General features: G+C 41.1%; 3 protein-coding genes across 4 annotated transcripts; 2 read left to right on the top strand and 1 right to left on the bottom strand.

Moving 5' to 3' along the window:
* The first annotated feature begins 1176 nt into the window (after positions 1 to 1176).
* On the top strand, positions 1177 to 2358 carry LOC117740746 (liver-expressed antimicrobial peptide 2-like). Its single transcript, XM_034547284.1, has 3 exons — positions 1177 to 1426; positions 1597 to 1736; positions 2082 to 2358. Exons 1-3 carry the CDS (start codon positions 1361 to 1363, stop codon positions 2113 to 2115), a joined length of 240 nt encoding a protein of 79 aa, XP_034403175.1. The 5' UTR covers positions 1177 to 1360; the 3' UTR covers positions 2116 to 2358.
* A 5287-nt stretch (positions 2359 to 7645) lies between these two features.
* Positions 7646 to 13987, top strand: LOC117740812 (iporin). Its single transcript, XM_034547390.1, has 9 exons — positions 7646 to 8980; positions 9355 to 9652; positions 9767 to 10780; positions 11712 to 11788; positions 11914 to 12088; positions 12224 to 12329; positions 12449 to 12495; positions 12997 to 13648; positions 13800 to 13987. The coding sequence occupies exons 1-9, from the start codon at positions 7646 to 7648 to the stop codon at positions 13909 to 13911; spliced, it is 3816 nt and encodes a 1271-aa protein (XP_034403281.1). The 3' UTR covers positions 13912 to 13987.
* A 1794-nt stretch (positions 13988 to 15781) lies between these two features.
* fam166b (family with sequence similarity 166 member B) lies at positions 15782 to 18792 on the bottom strand. 2 transcript variants are annotated; one of them, XM_034546863.1, is made up of 6 exons: positions 18467 to 18792; positions 17742 to 17950; positions 17015 to 17169; positions 16483 to 16609; positions 16106 to 16318; positions 15782 to 15987 (listed from the first exon to the last, which is right to left on the bottom strand). In XM_034546863.1, exons 1-6 carry the CDS (start codon positions 18574 to 18576, stop codon positions 15899 to 15901), a joined length of 903 nt encoding a protein of 300 aa, XP_034402754.1. In that variant the 5' UTR covers positions 18577 to 18792; the 3' UTR covers positions 15782 to 15898. The 2 variants fall into 2 exon arrangements, with proteins under 2 accessions (XP_034402754.1, XP_034402755.1); XM_034546864.1 differs by having other exon boundaries at positions 18437 to 18471.
* Between the last annotated feature and the right edge of the window lie 490 nt (positions 18793 to 19282).

The following is a 19282-nucleotide window of genomic DNA, read 5'->3' as shown; positions in this document are numbered from 1 at the left end:
ATTGCACTATTAGCCTGCTGTATATGTAAATAATTACCTTTTGTTCACACTTGAGGGGATTTAGCGTTTCAAACTAAATTGTACTAAAATGTACCTATGTGAAATTATAACTCTTAATAGAGTAACGTACAATTCAGCATTACACTCCTATATCATTTAGCATTTTCATTCTATGCATCTCTCCTTCCAGGTCAGTATCTGGCGCATACATTACCCACAATTCATTTGTTGTAATGTATTATACTAGCCTAAAGCAGAGGAGCGGGCTACAGAGGTCTAGGAAACTCCACACCCCCAGTTCTGTTTTATTTCTTTTTTGATTGATTTTACTTCAGTGACTTCCTCCAGTTATGTTAGCGCTGAGCTACATCATCGTAGATTATAGAATATGTTCAGCATCATGGCTTGCCCATTTCCATTGCTGCTGAGAACAAACGTGTAGGTTGAAATGTTACACTAATTAGATAAATAGATGCAGATTGACCCCCATGTTCTTACACAGAGATCCTGCTGGAACTATTTCCTGGTCGGCCGCATTGAGGCTATCAGGGAACCCACAGAGACACCTGGAGGTCACTCACCGCGCCAAAACATACAGTATTTCCAGCAGTAACTCCATAGATATGGCATGTTAATTAGCAAACTTAAGACAATGAGGTCGGTTTATTTCTTCACTTTGGATGGAGGATGTCTTTTTGCAAAGCGAACCGTCTGCTGGCTATAGCTTCATATAGCTTTCATATATTCATATTGCTCCATATATTTATCTTTTCAGCTAACTCTTGGCATGAAAGCAAATTATCAGATTTCCCAAAATGTCTCAGTATTTCTTTAATGATGTTTGGTCAAACTTTGTTCACTTTCATCTGCCAAACTTTCTCAGCCATTCTCAGGTTGCATGCTGGCTCCATCTGTGTTCAAAAGTATTTCCTTCACTTTCCTCCCATAATCCCAAACCATGCAGTTCAGATGAACTGGAGACTGCAGGGGTGAAGTAAATGAGTGGATGGATCCGTTTCTACAGTCCATGACACATTCAGTTTCAGTTAGACACCTCCAACGTGGAATTGTCCTCACTTCCACAGTTAAAGTGTACTTTGACTCTGTGCAGATAAACTTCAGCTGCCATTATAAAACTGATAAGTCCCCCTGATCAACACGTGTTGGCTCTGACTTGAGATCAGCTTCTCTGCCAAACCTCAGCCTCAGTCATTTAAGTAGCAAATTGAAGAATTAATCTTTCATATCTGTCAACGGCTAACTCCTCCCCGACCCAAATAAAGCTTTTAACACAAGTGGCATGGGACAACGCAACAGCTCCACGACAGAACTGCCTCTCTCTTGAACTTGATCTGCACTCATGAAGACTCTTCAGGAAAAGATCATTGTCCTATCAGTTTTTCTGACTCTGACATGTGTCATTCAGGTGAGTTAATACCCTTCTGTGTCTGCACATTTCCTGAGAGTTTGCTTTCTCTTGTTTGTGCTCATAGAGAACATAATAATGTCTTTTGATTTTTGATGGGATTTGATTGTATCGCCATAAATCATGTGGGTGATCTCAGTTCTTAAGGGATCTTGTATTTGCCTTAACAGGTCGATTCCCTGCCGGTTCCTGAAGACTGGAGTGGTTTGATCCAGCGGACCAAGCGGTCCCTCCTGTGGCGTTGGAACAGCATGAAGCCTATGGGTGCCAGCTGCAGGGATCACTTGGAGTGCGCCACGAAATACTGCAGGTATAGCTGAGCTTCTGAGACGTGTTGGAACCTACGAATCATTTCCAGCCTAAATTCACAGATAAAAGAACAATGTGCTTCTCATTCATTTAATTCATTACGTTATGTTCTTTTTATATACATTTCTGTATTTAAAAAAAGTTGTACCATTATAGTGAAACAAGATGTGTTCATTTTCGAACGGCAACCCATGTTTTGAAATAGACATAATGTTCCTCTCCGTGGTTTTCACAGACTCGATGCAATAATATCTCTCTCCTGTATTTGTGTGTGAAGTTTTGTCCACGTGCATTGTGCATGGCGTCAGTAATGACACTGCAATAAAGTTGCTCCTTATCTTTACAGGAGAAATGTCTGTTTCTTCTGGAGCGGCAATTGAAGAGGATACACAAACAAAATGCCATCAGGGGGACAAAACATGAATCTACCTTATGGACCAAAACAACCTGCTTAAAAATGAACCCTGTATAGAGATAATTTGGCTTGAATGTAAGACCTGTCGGCACGTGATTGTGCATTCAGTTAAAGTAATCTGTTCTTGCAGCTGTACATGCTGCATTTACGTGAACAAACAAATGGCTCCATCTATAGAGCAATATTGAGTTGTATAATTTGAATTTCAAACACTTGCAGGACACCAGACAGGTTGTATTTAATGTTTTAACTCAAAAATATAAATACCCATGCAAAGTTTGTGAGACGCTCTGAGTTTATTGGTTCATGATGTTATCATATATTTATTTGTAAATATTGTAAACAATGTAGATTTTCAAATATACTTGACTTTCATTTTATTTCAGGAGTTTGTATTGCCCAATTTCTTTTTACGTATTCCTCACACTTCCTTTTAAAATATGTTAAGGCAGTCGAAGAGGAGAAAAACGTTGATGTTGAATGAAAAAAAAAAAAAGACCGGGATTGGATTGAGTTAGTGCCCTGATATTATATATACACCTTAAAGCAATATGAATTTCAAACATACATATTTTTTAAAGAAAGTTACTTTATTTCAGGTAATATATATTATTTTGCCACAGTTCAGACTATCACATGGATTAAGAAACTCTTTGGAAAAAACATGAAGGTGCAGTAAAGCAAAATAAAGAAAGTGAAGAGTAAATGTATTTTGTATGTAAACAAACAGTTTTTATTGCTTTTATACTTATGGAGATATATCAAAAATAAAATGTTAACTCCATTAAACCATATGTAGCTCAAAATGTTTAAATGTATCTCCTTTTACAATTGTTTATCCATACACTCCAAGCGCCACTATAAAGAATAATGTTAGAACTTTTAAATATTTGATACTTATCAAATAAGAAATAAATAAATAACAACTACAAAAACTATTCCAACTTCCATACAAAATATGTATCACGTTATTTACATCGTTGTTTTCAAGATGATACTTTTTCAACATGATACTAGGATGGGGTTAGTTTATTGCATTGTGCTTGGCCTCTGATATCAGCACCGCTATGCACATATGCCCAGTCAGCCTCTGATTGGTTGACAGACTCAACCAAATTAATTACGGAATACATCTTAACCTCAGTAGACCACAACAATCATCACGGGCAATTACACAAAGTTGCATGTCTGTGGTTCTAGCAAAATTATGTCTTTGTAATGATATATTTCTTGTCATGGAAAACTCACAATTGTGTCCAAACAAGTGTTTGCAGTTTAGTAATCAGGCATGCCATTTACGTGTTATAGGCTCTGGTAATAGCCTTTGAACCCATAACATGCCATTTACCATTTGCCAAGAAGTGATTACATCTGCTACCGTGTCACTGAACGGTTATTTATGTATCAAAATGAATTAATTTATCTAATTAATTCAAGTTATATTTAATGGTATAATAATAAGTAAATCATAATATTATAGTTGACTTATTGTATATATATATTCATTCAGGGTTTCATTTTCTTTTCGCGTATTTTTCCGTTTTCAGTCCACCTTATTTTTTCTAACTTTTTCATCCCCTCCATCCCATCATCCTCCATCACCGTTTCCTGTTCATTCACAGTTGTCTCCACCCCAAGCCGGACGCCTTTTCCGCGTGGTCCAAGTGCGTGTCAGATCTTTTTATTCCTTTTTTGTATAACGTTAGTTTTTGGACTGTTAATAGTATGTGTGGAGGGGAAGGGTTTCCATTTTGGTCTTCTTAAGTTTATCAGTATGTCCCTACTGTAAATAACGCCCTTGCCAATACCTACAATATATAATACAGGTTGCCACATGACACGTTTGCATCACTATCTGAACTCTGACTTCTCATCTTCGCCACTAGAGGGCAGGCTGAGGCAGGTTGGTTTGGCCACATGAATATGCCACCTTTGCACATGTGTGATTTCACCTCTGGATTTGACCATCACACTGTAGTATTATATAAACTCATTCTTTACACTATGACTTTTTGCCTCATGGCTCCATTGTTAAGGCATTAACACGATTACACTGACTAGTTCTACAAGGATGCTCACATTATTTGTTACTGATGTGGAAATTAATTATTCGTCTTACATTATTTATTTCGATGTAGATGTAGATGATTTAGAATTAGATGATTTTATAATTATAATAATGTAGGATTTTAGATAACAAAAGGGTGAACGTGGTATAAGGTTTGATATCTACTACAATTGGACATTATGCTAATGTGTCAAAATCATTATGTAGTAGTTCATAGTTGCGACTCATCATTATTAACTACACTTTTGTTCCAGGCACTGCACTAACACTGACCAACATGACCCTTTAACAATGAACTCTTTCACCCGGCGTCTTGGATACTTTGAGTGACGGACACTTCTCCCTCCTCATTGGTTGAGGTCTCCGTGACGGAGTGTCTCTGTCCGGCTGAGCGGTGCTGAAGCAGCGGCGTCCGGACTGCTGTCTCTGTTCGGACCTCAACGTCGGACGGGTTTCATATATATATATATATAGGTATACATTCCTGGTGTGAGCTCTTGATTTTTATTTTCTTTTTTATCACGGATATCAGGTAATAGAGCTGAAAATATTAGCTTTCTAATGCGTCTTTGACGTCAGAGGTGAGTCGAGCACTCGCGTGATTAAAACAAAAAATAAGATTTGTTTGGTTGCATCTTTTGGGATCCAACATATTGAAATAACATGGAAGAAGAGGATGGACATCGCTTTTGATTCAGCACTGTTATCAAGTAGGTGACAGTATTACATGATATGAGGATATTTGCTGGTGATGGGGCAAATGCACGAGCGCGTGTCCTCATCCATACTTTGCCTTGAAGTCAATTAGTATCCTGTCCTGGTTTGAATCTTTTGTCTACTTTATGTAGGAGTTAAGTCTGTCTTTGTGTGATATGGCATGTGTGGAAGAGAGAAAGAGGGAGATACTTCTTTCACGGGTGTTCTTTTGGCATGCATCTGTCCCACTTCAGCCACTTTGACTATTTCCTTTTCATCATAAAAACCAACAGATATACACACATGCCCATTGCCATGTCGTGCAGTCCCCATCTGTGCTCTTCCTTTTCTCCCTGTCCATATGCTGCATGTTTTTACTCTGTAGTCGAGCATCACATCTGATCATGTTTGACATGCATGTAATTGAGTTCATACTGAAACGTTTCCTCTCGTGAATATAGACCAATATGAGCTGTAATGATGTCCTCATATTAGAGAGGCAATACTAGTAATCAGCCTCCCCATCCATGTCTATTTTCTAAGCACAGCAGCAACAGTGGAGCGCAGACTCTTAGCATCCCACACAGTCCCGTCCCTCACGTGAGACGGCTGACTTGACCTGACAGACATTTCCAGTGAAATAGTTCATCACAACCATCTCAGTGTGCTCCAGTGCCCAGAGGACAGAGCTGCTAGTGAGGGGACCTCCATGCCCTGTGGTAGCTGATGCAAGAGTCGTATCCGCTTTGCAGTGAAACTGTTAGTCCTCTGCAGACAACCAGTCATACTGGCCCAGTTGTGTGATACTGAACTATTGAACTGTTGAAAATAGGCGTTGGCAGGATACATCGAGATTTAATGCAATGTAGCCCCCTGTAATGTGTGTTATGTTGTGAGTAAAGTCTCTCTGGATGAAAGCAAAAATCAGACGGTTTCAGCAAAACATGTATAGTTAGACTGGGAGCAGTTGGGGATTCAGTGTATTGCTTAAGGACAATAGCCCCGGGATTAAAGGCCCACCTGCGCGACCTCCTGCTTTGATGTGGAGCTATGCAACGTGGGGCCAAACAATAGTGTGTTCTTTTATTGTCTTTTATACCTAAATGGATAGCCACATTTAAATATAAAATAATACAATGTATTCACATCAAATCTAGACTGCTAGACCAGAAATAGTACATGAAATATATGCGTTTGCCAAAATAAAGGCCTGGCTCTGGTGTTGTCACAGAATTACAGTACACAGTATGTGGAGAAGGTTCACCAAGTCCCACAGCTAAACCACATCCACTTTTTATTTTCATCAGACTGATATTTCTGCCTTTGAGCATATTTTGACGTGTTTACTCTTTGCTGTCATACTACGGATGTTGTTTATGATAGACGTGATGATAAAGAGGATTACCTTCTCTCCAACAGATGTTGTTTGTTTACACATGTTATGCCCATATGGTAGCACAGCAATGACGTCTCTGAACTGGTGTCTGCTGGATGTGTGACATAAAGCCCCTAACATTGTCATAAGACAGGGATGTTGCAGCTAAAATATTGAATTTCTGAACATGATTTTTAGTCTTGTTTAAATTCTCAACATAGCACCAAGACTGTAACACTGCTGACGGCAGATATCAGCAAATGGTGTGGGGGGGGGGTATCCTAGCAACATCATTTTTGACTGATGACCTAAAAGGTATATTTCACGAATGAATGTCATTTGTGTTTAAATGTTTTATGTGCTTTGTAATTACATTCCTTTCTACTTAACAATAGTCCTCATAGTTGTGTTTTATGAAGGGAGGATGAAGATTATGCTATTTATGTGCCTGTAAAATCAGTAGCAATGTGTATGAAGTGGAGCTAGACATTGAGTGAACTAAACTGATGTGAACGTGTATTTAATCTTAGCGGTGCCAGACGAGCATCTCTGCAGTGCAGCTGCCCTAGTTACCGAGCAGCTGAGTAACTGTGAGAGACTGTGGTTGGCTCCGGCAGAGAGAGGAGGAGTTTGTTAATGGTTGACTGAATTATGGAGGGTAGGCTGGGCTGAGGGCCAGAAGCAGAAAACACAGTAGGACTTTGACTGGAGGACCAGTGGTGTTAAGTGAGCAGAGTCTAACAGCACGAGACTGCAGAATTAAAGCTGCACAACGAGGTCCCTGAGGCTTTCAGCATTACAGCCATGGGAGATAAATATAAACGCTGTATATGTAGACTCCAACAAGAAACATACCAATGTACCCTGATTACATGTACATTTACATTAAAACATGTCTATATGGTCCAACTGTGCGAAACTGAATTAGTATTTTCCATAATGGTGTATCTGCTCTTAGAGAAGTCTTAAAACTTCCCATACACAATGGCTAATATTGAAATTTCACATTTAATGCATAGATGCAACAAACAACACCTCAAGTCGAATACTTCTCTGTTGAACTTCATGATTCCATGAAGCGCTTTTCACTACTGATATTGTCTAAAAAGGAAATTTTTTATGCAATACTTCATGTGTACACAGTAGTCATGGTTATAATTGTATTTTGTGTGTTCACATATCCATTGTGGTCTTGTATGCTTCCTCTTGCATAGTTATGAATATGTTTCTGCACCACCGATAACATTAAAAGTCATCCTACTTCTAAAAGATTTTATTCTATTTTTTTTTTCTTCTTTCAGGATTAAATGTTAGAAACATGGAGACAGTTTCCATGGTTCAGCCTGATCCAGCAGTATGATTGCGGCATCCAGTCTCTCAGGGGACACCCTGATAGCGTGCCACTTCCCTGTGGTTCAGCTTCCCACTTGGCAACTTAATGTCCGAGCCCTGTGCAGTTCGGCCAAGAGACCCGGCCGGCTGTGCTCAGTAGGCCTGACCCGAGCTGTGTCTCTCCCAGAGCAAGACTCGCACAACCAAGAGCATTCTTTTGCCGGTGGCCGAAGACCTTTTTCCAGCAGCTACGGTAGCCTCAATGAGGACCGAGCGGAGGAGGAAGGGGGCAGTGACAGCAGCGGGAAGTACGACTCCAACTCATCACCGGAAGAGACGAGTTCTCATCTGAAGAAGGAAAGCTCTGGAGCTAGAGACAGTCTGCGGTCACACAACTCATTCCTGGCCAATACAGAGCTCGACGGGGATGAGGAAGATGAAGATAGTGATGGAGATAATCTACACAGATATCGCGAGGACTCATCTTTCGTCTTGCATGGGAATTCGAACTGGCCTCAAAGTAATGGTGCCAGAAATCATCCAATGTCCCATGGAGACGTAGACAGTGAATGGGGCAATGAAGGGACCGTGTTGGGTCTGGAGAGAGACCAAGATTGGCTCTCTAACCAGCCTCACGTGCCGGACTCGCTGCAGACTGAATGCCAGTGCTTTCACGTGAGCAGATCTGGCATCACAGTGATGGCGTATGGAGAGCAGGACTCAGACAGACTGAAGAAAAACATGTCCCGCTGCATCCACAGCCAACTCAAATGTTCCCCAGAGCTGTTTTCCAACAGCCACAGAGAGTATGTCAGTGACTCTTCCTGTAACAGCTCTGATGGAGTCTTGGTTAACTTCTGCACTATTTATAACAGGAGCAACAACCCTGCCACGCCTAATGACCTTAGCAGTCCTGCAGTTCACCCCTATCAGTCATCTGAGGGATCTGTGTTCCTCAACCTCCAACCCGTTCCTCAGACTCCAGCTGAGAACCTCCAACATGACGACACGACAGTTAACTCTCCCTCTAAAAATGAGGTTGACATGACGCCCCCCGCTTCTTGCTGGTCTCCACAGGGCCTCGACTCTAACTGCAACCTTTATTCCCTGGAGCCGCTGCCCCCGGGCCTCTCCTCGCTGGAGGTATCAGACCTGACCGCCTGTCTCCAAAGCCAGGCCACACTGGCCATGGAGACCAACCAGAAGTACTACAAGCTTGTGACTTGTGACCTCTCCTCCCAGTCTCCTAGTCCAGCCTGGTCCAGCCTTGAGGGTCAGAGCAAAAGTAGCCCCTTCCTTCCCTCTGATCACCTCTTTGTTGATCATAAGAAAAAAGGACAAGACAAGGAAGTTAAAAAGGTAATGTTCTCCTAGATTATATGGGTTTGTTAACTATTTAAATAATAAAGTTGCAACTGTTCAATGACAACTATATACCTCCAAATGTGGTGATATTTAATATTTTTCTATGAACTTTAAATTACATTTTGAGCGATATGCCATTTACAAACTCCATTAAGTAATCAGAAAAATGCATCAAAGCTGTAACTACGCAGGGTTTCGTAGATACAGAGGTTTTACAGGATAGCAACAATCTGCTAACAGAAGAAAGAGAAAATAACACAATTGCATAACATATTTTACATTGATTTTGTATGTATCTTGAGTACAAATACATTTGTTATTTGGTTGTTTAAACATAAGCAGTTCTTTCTTTTCTATATCACCATCAGGATAAGGAGGATCAGCAAAAGGAAAAGAGGTTCTCCTCCCCACAATGCAGCGCCGGGTTTGACTGCTCTCAGTGTCAGACGTACGATTATCAAGTTGCCACCACCTCCACTGAGAAAACGCTCTACAAGAAGAAACACACAGACAGCATCCAAAACCTGTCCCACACACCCTGTTCGCTGTGTCCCAGCAAGTGTAGCCCACCTAGCAGTAAAAGCCCAGACACAAGCGCTGCGTCCACACAGCCATCTGTGAATCAGCCCCAGGAGCACTGGGATACTGATGCTACTGAGAAGGGTATGTAAAGTGTTTTGTTTCTTTCTTTTATAAGTGAGAGAGCAAAATATGCATAGATAGAATAACAGGAAGAATTTTTTTTTTTAATTATTATGTGAATCTAACATCTATTTTTCTTCTGTTCACTGGAAAATGCAGTGGTGCGCTACAGTAAGGCGCAGAGGCCAACTTCACTACCCATCCAGCCGTTTGTTCTAGTCCCAGCAGGCAAACCCCAGACCGAGCACTTGGGCTGTCTTCTGGACCAGTACATAAATCAAAAGAGCAGCCAGTCTGGTAGCTCCCAACCAGGCCTCAAGTTCAGCATCAAAAGGAGTCGATGCTTTTCTAATCTTCAGCCATCCATAATGGCCAACCACTGCCCCATCTTTCTGGAGGCTGCTTCGAGCCCTGACACCTGCTCCACCTGCACGCCGAGTCCAGAGTGTTCAGTCAGCCGCAGACACACATGGAGCCAATCCAGCAGAGGCCAAGGACGCCTAAGTCCATGTGCATCAAAAAGCAGCCTGGATCCAACTCACAGCTGCCCAGAGCCACAGATGGTTCAAGATAAAAGAAGCCCATACTCAAGAAAAACTCAAAATACATTTTCTAATCTGTTTTCAACCCCAAATCAGACAAACCGTGGTAAAAGTCCCACCTACCAGACCCTTATTAGCCTTACTCCTGAGGAGAGCCATGCCAACACTGAGCCTAAAAGCCTCTATCAGTCTCGGACCCACACCTCCTATGATCCAATATTCTCTCATACTCATACACCACCTACTTTACTCCTAACCACTGATGCCCACCACCCAAACCTGCAGGTGTCCCTGTCTCCTCCCACCACCACCGTAATACCAGAAAAGAAGTTCCCTCAGTACCGGGCTGCAGATGCAGCTAACTCAGGCTTTTTTCATGGTAGTTTTAAAGCTGCCTTCTCCTCGGTAGCTCCTCTCTCCACTTTGAGTTGTCTGCTTTCCTTGGCTGCTTCTGGGCTGCAAATCCAGGACTCTGCTGGGCTCAATGGGCAGCAGAGTCAGAGTCAACACAGTGAATCTCTGATCCTGAGTGACAGGCCGCCCACAGAGTTCTGCCTCTCCCCCGATACATCTTATGAGTCCATGTCAATCAGCCATCTTCAGAGGAGAGGTGAGGCCAATGGAAGACTGGCAACAGTTTGTGTAAAACATAAAGTATATATCATGCATTGAAATCTAAATGGAGTAGAATTGTGACCTAGTAACAGCAATGACTGGATGCCATCTTGATTGGATTGTCGATCCAGTCATGAGCAGTAAAGAGCAGCAATAAAAACTAACTGTGCTGTAGCAGAGCCTTCAATACCCTGAAGGGGCTTCCTCTCAAACATGACCTATTTTTAACTCTCCCTGCACGGGATTGGCTGAGCATCCTGCTCTGTATCCTATGTGTGTGTGACTGCAAGGAAGAGAGGATGAGAGAGGGAGAATGATGCAGTAGGAACAGTGCTGAAGATCTATGAAAACACCTAATCATTGTGTTGTACCACATGGGTCCCTTGGTGCAAATTTGATTTGATAAATGTGAGCCTTTTGCAATGGATAATCAACGATGCAGACATTGTGGTGAACAGTCAGTGTGGTGCAGCACTGCAGGGCAGCATCAATGCATAAAGAATTCACCGTGGCATTTGCAGAGGCTAGCCAGTATGAGATGAAGAAAGGCAGGCAGGGGAAAAAGCAAGTCAACGAGGACTACTGCTAAAATTGACTCTTTCATCTTCAGTTTACTTTAACATTTGCATTTCCACAATATGATAATGAACCCTGGAATTAAGCTCTCATATTTCTATGCACTGACCTAGTTAGGATAGGGACAATCTTATTGAACAAGTTTAGTTCATTTCTGAATCTTAGTTTCTTTGAAATAAAACGTCTGACAGTGCAGAAAAATCATTTCGACCTGTCTCCAATACAAATCATTTAAAGACTTTTCTAGAGATTACAAGATAGACAGTATGAGGGATGCTTTGTATATATCAATGTTTTGTTTCTGCCCAAACAATGCTTTTCCGACCTCTTACCTCGTCCAATGTCTCTAGGCTTGCTGAGGTCTGTGAGCAGGGCGGTGGATTTGATCATGGCTCATTTTGGCAGCAGCAGAAACCCTGAAGTAAAGGTATGAATCTGGCTTGACAGATGCATCACAATGGAAAAGCACCTTACTGGTATTTTAGGACTGGAGTCAAATTACTTGTGTCAGCAGGAAACATACTGTATCATATTTCTTTCCTTCTGCCACAGATGCGTCTGGGTAGCAGCTCTCGCAGTCCCACGATAGCCGGTCTCGTTCTGGAACATTTGTGTCCAGCGATTCAGAATATTCTAGAGGACGGTCTCAGGGATCACAAACTGGATCTCGTCATCGGGCAGCGACGCAACAACTCCTGGAGTGTGGTTGAGGTCTCTACTAGGATCGGTAAATGTAACCAGAGTGATCGTGTTTCAAAGGAGGTGTCAAGAATGTCCTGGCTTGATGTACTGGTGGAGCAGCATTGCTCGTGATACACTGTTTGTTGTGTGCTCAAGTATTTTTGGTCACTGTCTGCAACAGGTCCATCCACCAGGGTCCTTCACAGCCTGGTCACCAAAATTAGACAATGTCCCCAGCTCACCAGCCACTGCATGAAACTTAGAGCCTTTATTATGGGCCTGCTTAAGTGAGTACTGAAATTATTATTGATCACACTAATGATGCTAACTAATGTTAATGAAATTACTGCACATACAAGCATTCATTTGTGTTTATTGACATTATTGTTTATTTTATCTCTTTCAGCTTGAGAGCTTTGGAATTCTGGCTCAGTCACCTTCAGGGTCTAAAAGGTGAGCACACTATAATATACTAGCAGCATGGCAAAATGCCAAATGGTCCAAATATCTCAACAACTATTGAAAGAACTGTCATGAGAGAATATACTAATATTCATGTTCCCCATATAATTAATTGATAAGGGTGGTGATCTCCTGTTCTCTCTTTTATTGGGTCAAATCCACATTTGTGTAATACGTTTGTTGATAAACTTTGTGTTTAGTGCTAATTAGCTAATGTTAGCATGCAAGCATGCTAAACTGATATGATGAACACAAACTGCTTAACAACAGCCTGTTCATTTGACAAAGAAAATGTTCTGTGGTCATCAAGTGCATGTCAGGTGTTCCGTTGAGTAAAACTGTGAGATGTGGTTGAAAGGTCTGAAAATAGAGGACCTTGAGATACGACTGTTGCCGTCAGACACATTAACATATTGCCATTGTGACCGTGTGAGCATGCTACTAGTATTAAGTTCAATAACCGATTATTATTGCTTCTTTGTATCTCCACAGATGTGGTGACAACATACTACCATTCTTGGGGGTTCCTGCCCACGTCACTGGGTCAGTGTCAGCCCTTGTTTCAGGAGCTGCTACTTCTGCTGCAGCCGCTCTCTGTGTTGCCCTTTGACCTCAACTTGCTCTTGGAGCCCCGACTGTTACGCAACAGACAGCTGTGTTCTGAGGAGCAGGGCGTTTCTCCGCCTCCGCCATGGTCAGCCCTCCTAGTGACCAGCTGGCCACGACTGCAAGCTGACAAAAAGGTGTACAGCAGTCAGCAAACGAAGATTTCCCACCAGACAGGTCTGCATCACCAAGAGTCTCTCGGTTCCCAGAATAGCATCGGGCCAGATTGTGGAGGGATGCAGGCCAACAGGAGTCCAGCGTTAGCTCCTATTCCTGAGTGGTGGCCCAAGGAGCCTCACCTTATGGATGAAGGGGAGGACTGTAGCCAGAATTATGTCGATACTTGGTCTCAAATAAGTATGGACAGCAGGCAAGAAGAGCAGAGGGGAGAGAAAGACAATGAGACACCGACTGCATCCCCTTGTGTCCAGGCTGAGAGTCCAGGTCAGGGTGGGCTGCGCTGGGCCAAACTGTTCGGAGCAGCTGATACTTCCAGCAGGACAGAGGCAGTTTCTCAGAGTAGAGCACAAACCAGAAGGTAAGAACCAGCAGTGAGCAATCAAGTAGGCTATTGATTTTGTGGTTTGATTTTCTAACTACTTTAATCTATTCTTTGGTTGATTTACAATCTTGACTTTACAGTCTCTCTCGCTCCTCATAACAATACCGTGATGTCATTGCTTTCATAGGTACACGCGACCATCCCAGTGGCTGAACATCGACAGATCACAGCTTGGACTGTTGGCTCAATCCATCAGGTCAATGAAGCTCGGAGGAGCTCAGACTCACAAAGACTGCTGAAAACAAAACTCTCTGTGGGTTGAGGACAGAGTGGAGCCTATTTACTGTAGTAACACACAATCTTACTGTAACTGCATGATAATACAAACACAGTGCTGAACTGATCAGAAAGCACATCGCACAACACGCTTTGGCAATGGGCCCTTATTCATCAAGCTTTGCATTGCGCCACTTGTTCATGCACGTGTGCACTTTGTAGGATCTCAGTATCAGCTAGTTACCAGCTGTAACAGCGTGTGGCTGGTGTTGTTTTCACCGTGTCATTCTACGTGTGTGTCGTCAAGGCAACGAGTGGTCCAGGAGACACTTACTGTAGCTAACTACCACAGAGGAAGTTTTCAGTACTTTTCCAAATGTTTATATTTCTGTCTGTTTGTGGGCTGCCTTTGTCACCATAGCAGCGTCACAACCGTGCAAGATGCAGTCACAACACTTTACCACTGAAAACAATTAAAATGAAGGTCACGTTTGAAGATAGCTGTGGTCTGAGCAAGGGGACAGAGGGGTCAGTGGCACCCCCACTTTGCGCCACTGGCCGATTTGGCATTGTGGGTGATTTGATCCCATCACAAGATGGTCTCTATAGTTACAAAATAAATCAGGTGGCAGAACCATTTCAACTAAAGGAATGTCTTCATTTATGATGCTGTCCAACCAACTCTTTAAACAAGCCGCTGAAGCAAATGCTGTAGCAAACTGACCATAACTGTCAAAAATAAAATTAAATAAATTAAAATAGTAATTTTTAGGTTTTCTGTTATGTTCATGAAGGGTAGTTTGAAATCTTTCCAGTTCACTTCCTTATTAAACAGCATTCAGGTATGTCGACCCTATTTCATACCATATTTTACTTTTCAATCCAAACAGGTCATGTGTTAGAAAGCTATACATTTAGTCTGTTCAGTTATTTAGAAATCACAGTTACACCTGGAAGTTACTTATTTATTGCATTTAATCTAGTGATACATAAATCTCCATTTAGTAAACACCTACATTATAACTGGGTTTAACTTTGGAGCAGCTGTTGACTGGCTCCTAATCTTAAAATGTCCCTTGGTTGTTGCGTTATTGGTGTTATTTCGTAATTTGTGCTCAAATTGGTTGAGAGATAAATCTCTATGATTGTGGTCAGAAGAGGTTGGATCACTTCCCCAGACCCTGAGCTGTTTTTCCACAAAACTGCTTGATGAATGAGGGCCAATTTGCAGTTGCACTCTGGAGTAAATCTCCTTCATATTTTCTGTAGGCGGAAATCAATCATTACATGTGTATATTGACCTGCTTTAGACTGTTTGACATTCCCTCCATAGCTGTACCTTTCATGTATAGGCAAAAAAAAGAAAGCAATGCATTCTTACTCGTGCCAAATATGCTAGACACCAGCCTTGTGGATATTCAGTGATGTTTTGTTTACAGTAACTTGCTTTATTGCGCAAATCCCTGCATGGATTTACTTTTGGTGCATGAGTTAACAAACATACAGGAGGTGCTTCAGTACCTCCTACATCTGTTCACCTCCCTTTTTTAAATGTGTGGAATTGTTTGGTATATACAGTGGAACATCTTCCAGTGAAGTCAATTGAGTTTGACAATTACAAGCCATCTTGTGGCTGCTTCAGGTATTTAAATGTGTGTCAGGTATATTTTGATAGACTGGTGGTTAGATAAGAGACTGGAAAAAAAAACTGAAAATAGTTTGTACTTAATTTTTAATGTACTGCAATAATGTGAAGTTCGTGAAATATTTTTCCCCAGCATCATTTACTTTCTCAACGTCTGAATGCTTCTTCCTCTGATGCCCAGTGACAATCAAAGTCTGTCAATAAAGACTTCTTATTGTATGCCATGACAACAATGAACAATAACAAAGCACAGTAACAATCTTTATTTATGGGTTTCATGTTCTTGAGAGGACTTCTTGATACGTTGTCATATTTGACTCATGTCACAATGGTTATTTTAATTGAAGTGTATGATGGTTCTTTTCCTATGCCTGAACCATCCTCTTGATGCCGCTCTTTTCCAGTGCATTCTTGGAGAGTTGGCCAAAGGTTTGTCCGTACATGAACTGGTATCCTGCAGGATGGTGCAGAGCAAGACATGCTTGATCTTGATGTTAACTGATTAATTTCACATCAGTAGCTTTAAAAAAAATGACTTGCAAGGCAAAAATGTTGCTAACTTTGACACCGACCTGGAATGTGTCCGGTGAATGACGGCACCACGCCACTGTTTGATGGATAGATACTGGGCATGGGAGTTATTGTACTATCCCTCCTCCCTGGGATGCCTTGTGACGTGGGCTCAGTCCGCTGCTGCTTCCCAAACTGGATCAGTGCCTGGTTGGTGGTGACAGGGAAACCTTTTCCAATTAGGAAGCGAGATTTTGGCACATGCCCTGTAAAACCTGTAAAAAGGTATCACTCAGTGAGCTGGGTATCGGTATGCAAGGGGGAGAAAAACTATAAAAGCCAGTATCGCTACTGTATATTTATACAAAAATAGTTTGCTATTGCAGGCTTAAGACCGGATTAATTTAATGTGAACCATTGTTAAAGTTCTCAGTTGTACCTGAGATAAAGTACTTGTGTGGGTTATCATCATCCATCAAGTATGGTTTTCCAGTGGGGGTGAAGGACTTCAAGGGCCTGCAGGTAATCCCTTTGTTAGAGATTGCTGTCAAGGGGGGTCTCGGTCTCTGGGATAACAGAGAACCATTAGAACATGACTCTATAATATAATTTGATATATATATATATATATATATATATATATATACATAAATATACATTTGTATCATAAGAAATTGTTTAAACCGCTAATAATTCCTTTTAGTTATCTAAAAAGTTTAATTTATGTGAATCTCAGAGACAGAATTAATGAAGAATCTGTGGTCGGTTTTCTAGAAAGCTGACCACTTCTGCCTCTCGGTCTTCTGTTGGGTGGATTACATTACAGTGAACTGACACTGAGGTTCCACTATGGATAATTAAGAGTGGACCTATTCGGAGGTGCCATGTCAATACGTGTGTGTGTGTGTGTATGTGTGTGTGTGTGTGTGTGTGTGTGTGCATGTGTGTGCATGTGTAATAGAGATAGTTACTTCAAACTGTTGGCTGTTATATTTTACAACAGCTGGCAGGTCTGTTGATTGCCGTTGGATCTTCACACGCCCGTCCTGGTAAAACTCAGACAGTGCTTTACGACATGTTTCAGAATAGCTGCAGGCAAAGTACTTCTGTCTTTTTGGAATGAAGCCTAAAACAGCAACACATTGTTGTAAGGGTCCATTCAGCCGAATGTGTCGTGGTGTCTAGTCATGAAGAAAGTTTTGGTTTCATTTACACAGTTTTTGAGATTGATCCGCCGAGCATATAGCTACGTTTTGTTTTATGTGTTTTTAATTTTAAATTTGACGCTTTAAAATGCTCTACAAGAATGTGTGTATGTGTGTGTAAAACCATGGTAAACATAAGGAAGCAGGGACTTTAACTTCTATTTAACAATAGTCCCCACTTCAAACATTGCTACAAATATGTCTGTTTGTTATCTTGATTTTCAACACTGTTCCACTTAACTGGTCGTTTATACTTAATAATTTAGCAGTTGGACACATGTTCTCAAAGTCTCATTGTCTCAACTATAATACCATTGCCAGATTTGACTTATAACTGACAAATACTGCTAATTACCAGTTCTTGTATACCATTTCTCGGTGGTTAAAAGCATGTCCATTTCAATGTTAGCAGATTTTCTCACCATTATGAAATAATTTTCCATGAGGTGTTCTGTTACTTTGTTGACCCAGTGTATTAGTGTGCGATACCAACCTGTGTATCCTGGTATCATCTTCTTCAAGTTACATTCAGGGATGCTTCTCAGTGTCAGACCAACGTCCGACTCTGTGGAGGGGATGTGACCCGTCTGGAGGACCAGCATATTGGAGCGTTGCACATCAGGACTGGTCAGCAGCTCTGTTGTGAGCTGGCCATAAGACTTCCCCATACTGTACTTGAGCTGTGGGCAATACCCTGTGTACCTGAACACAATAGGGAGTCTGGGGTAAACACAACCTCCAGCATAGTATATACAGTTGGGTCTCAGTAGCAGCTTTTCAGTTGCAAACAATAAGATATATACTAATTTAGTTACATTAATAGTATCAATTAAGCATATTTAACACACATTATTCTACAGTAGGATGTAGAGAGGATAAATTAACAGGAACACCTTACTCACATATACAATAAAACAATAACAATGACAAATACTTACACAATTGATCAAATAGATAAAAAACATAACTTTATTATAATGTCATATAATAAAGTTAAACCCGTTACATTTCACATGCTCTATGAATTGTAATAGTTAGCTAGCGGACTATTATAACCTTGCGCAATTATGCTGCGTAGCCTATATATATATATATATATATATATATATATATATATATATATATATATATATATATATATATATATATATATATAGTTGTCTATACCGAGGTACAGATATTTCTTACCGAATCCCGTGACAGGAGACTTGTACTTACCCCGGTACACAATGCGGATCAGGTGTCAGCAGAACGTTGCTGAATTGAGGGGCGTATTTCTCCATCTTGGTCCCGCTTAAGGCTGAACCGAGTCGCCCTCCGGAGCGCATGTTTGCTGGTTGCTACAGAGAATCATTTACACACACACTGAAGGAGCTCGGTGTCATTAAACGGACACGCGCACCGACAATGTTTCTGCGAGGACAAACATATTGTATTAAGTGACTTCTACATAACTATTCTATAAGTGCCTAACGACGCTCCCTAGCAACGTCCTGCTTGGTATTTTCTCACGGGGCGTTCAAACCAAAAGCGTTGCGAAAATTTACAACGCTTTTGTTGTGAACGCAGCATGAGGAGGAAGACTGTTTACAGCCAATGTGCATAAGAGGATGTGAGTAAACAAAATAAATGGATGGGAAAAAAAATAATGAATGAACTAATATATATCACCCCTTTTGAAAAAAAATATCCTCTAAAAAAAATCTTTTTTTTTTATACTTAAAGGACACTGTTTCACAGTTTTCTCCACCCTGCCAGGAATACAATTATGTGTGGAAAAACCACAACATTTTCAAAATCTTCGCATGTGTGTAACAGACTTGAAAACATCTGAAACCATCCTGTTATTGCACATATATGTCAATACATTTATTTGGTTTTGAGTCTTAAAAAAAAAAAAACTAATAATAATCTGTTTTGTCTATTAACACAGACACAAACAAAACCTGGGGATAAGATATTGTCTGCACACATTTGCGACATATATGATCGGATGAAGTATGTATCACAAGTAGAAGAAAAAATGTATGTATC

The sequence above is a fragment of the Cyclopterus lumpus genome, chromosome 12 (assembly GCF_009769545.1).
Source record: "Cyclopterus lumpus isolate fCycLum1 chromosome 12, fCycLum1.pri, whole genome shotgun sequence".
Classification (NCBI taxonomy): domain Eukaryota; kingdom Metazoa; phylum Chordata; class Actinopteri; order Perciformes; family Cyclopteridae; genus Cyclopterus; species Cyclopterus lumpus.
This window is presented reverse-complemented; position numbering and strand designations above follow the sequence as displayed.

Excerpts from the sequence above, each read along its gene's own strand:
- fam166b (XM_034546863.1), bottom strand. The coding sequence starts at position 18,576 with ATGCGCTCCGGAGGGCGACTCGGTTCAGCCTTAAGCGGGACCAAGATG. Across the intron at positions 17,951-18,466 it reads GATCCGCATTGTGTACCGGG|GTACACAGGGTATTGCCCAC; the intron begins GTAAGTACAAGT and ends TATTGTGTTCAG. Across the intron at positions 16,319-16,482 it reads ACACAAGTACTTTATCTCAG|GTTTTACAGGGCATGTGCCA; the intron begins GTACAACTGAGA and ends ACCTTTTTACAG.
- LOC117740746 (XM_034547284.1), top strand. The coding sequence starts at position 1,361 with ATGAAGACTCTTCAGGAAAAGATCATTGTCCTATCAGTTTTTCTGACT. Across the intron at positions 1,427-1,596 it reads CTCTGACATGTGTCATTCAG|GTCGATTCCCTGCCGGTTCC; the intron begins GTGAGTTAATAC and ends TTGCCTTAACAG. Across the intron at positions 1,737-2,081 it reads TGCGCCACGAAATACTGCAG|GAGAAATGTCTGTTTCTTCT; the intron begins GTATAGCTGAGC and ends TTATCTTTACAG.
- LOC117740812 (XM_034547390.1), top strand. The coding sequence starts at position 7,646 with ATGATTGCGGCATCCAGTCTCTCAGGGGACACCCTGATAGCGTGCCAC. Across the intron at positions 8,981-9,354 it reads AAGACAAGGAAGTTAAAAAG|GATAAGGAGGATCAGCAAAA; the intron begins GTAATGTTCTCC and ends TATCACCATCAG. Across the intron at positions 9,653-9,766 it reads TGATGCTACTGAGAAGGGTA|TCTGTTCACTGGAAAATGCA; the intron begins TGTAAAGTGTTT and ends ATCTATTTTTCT.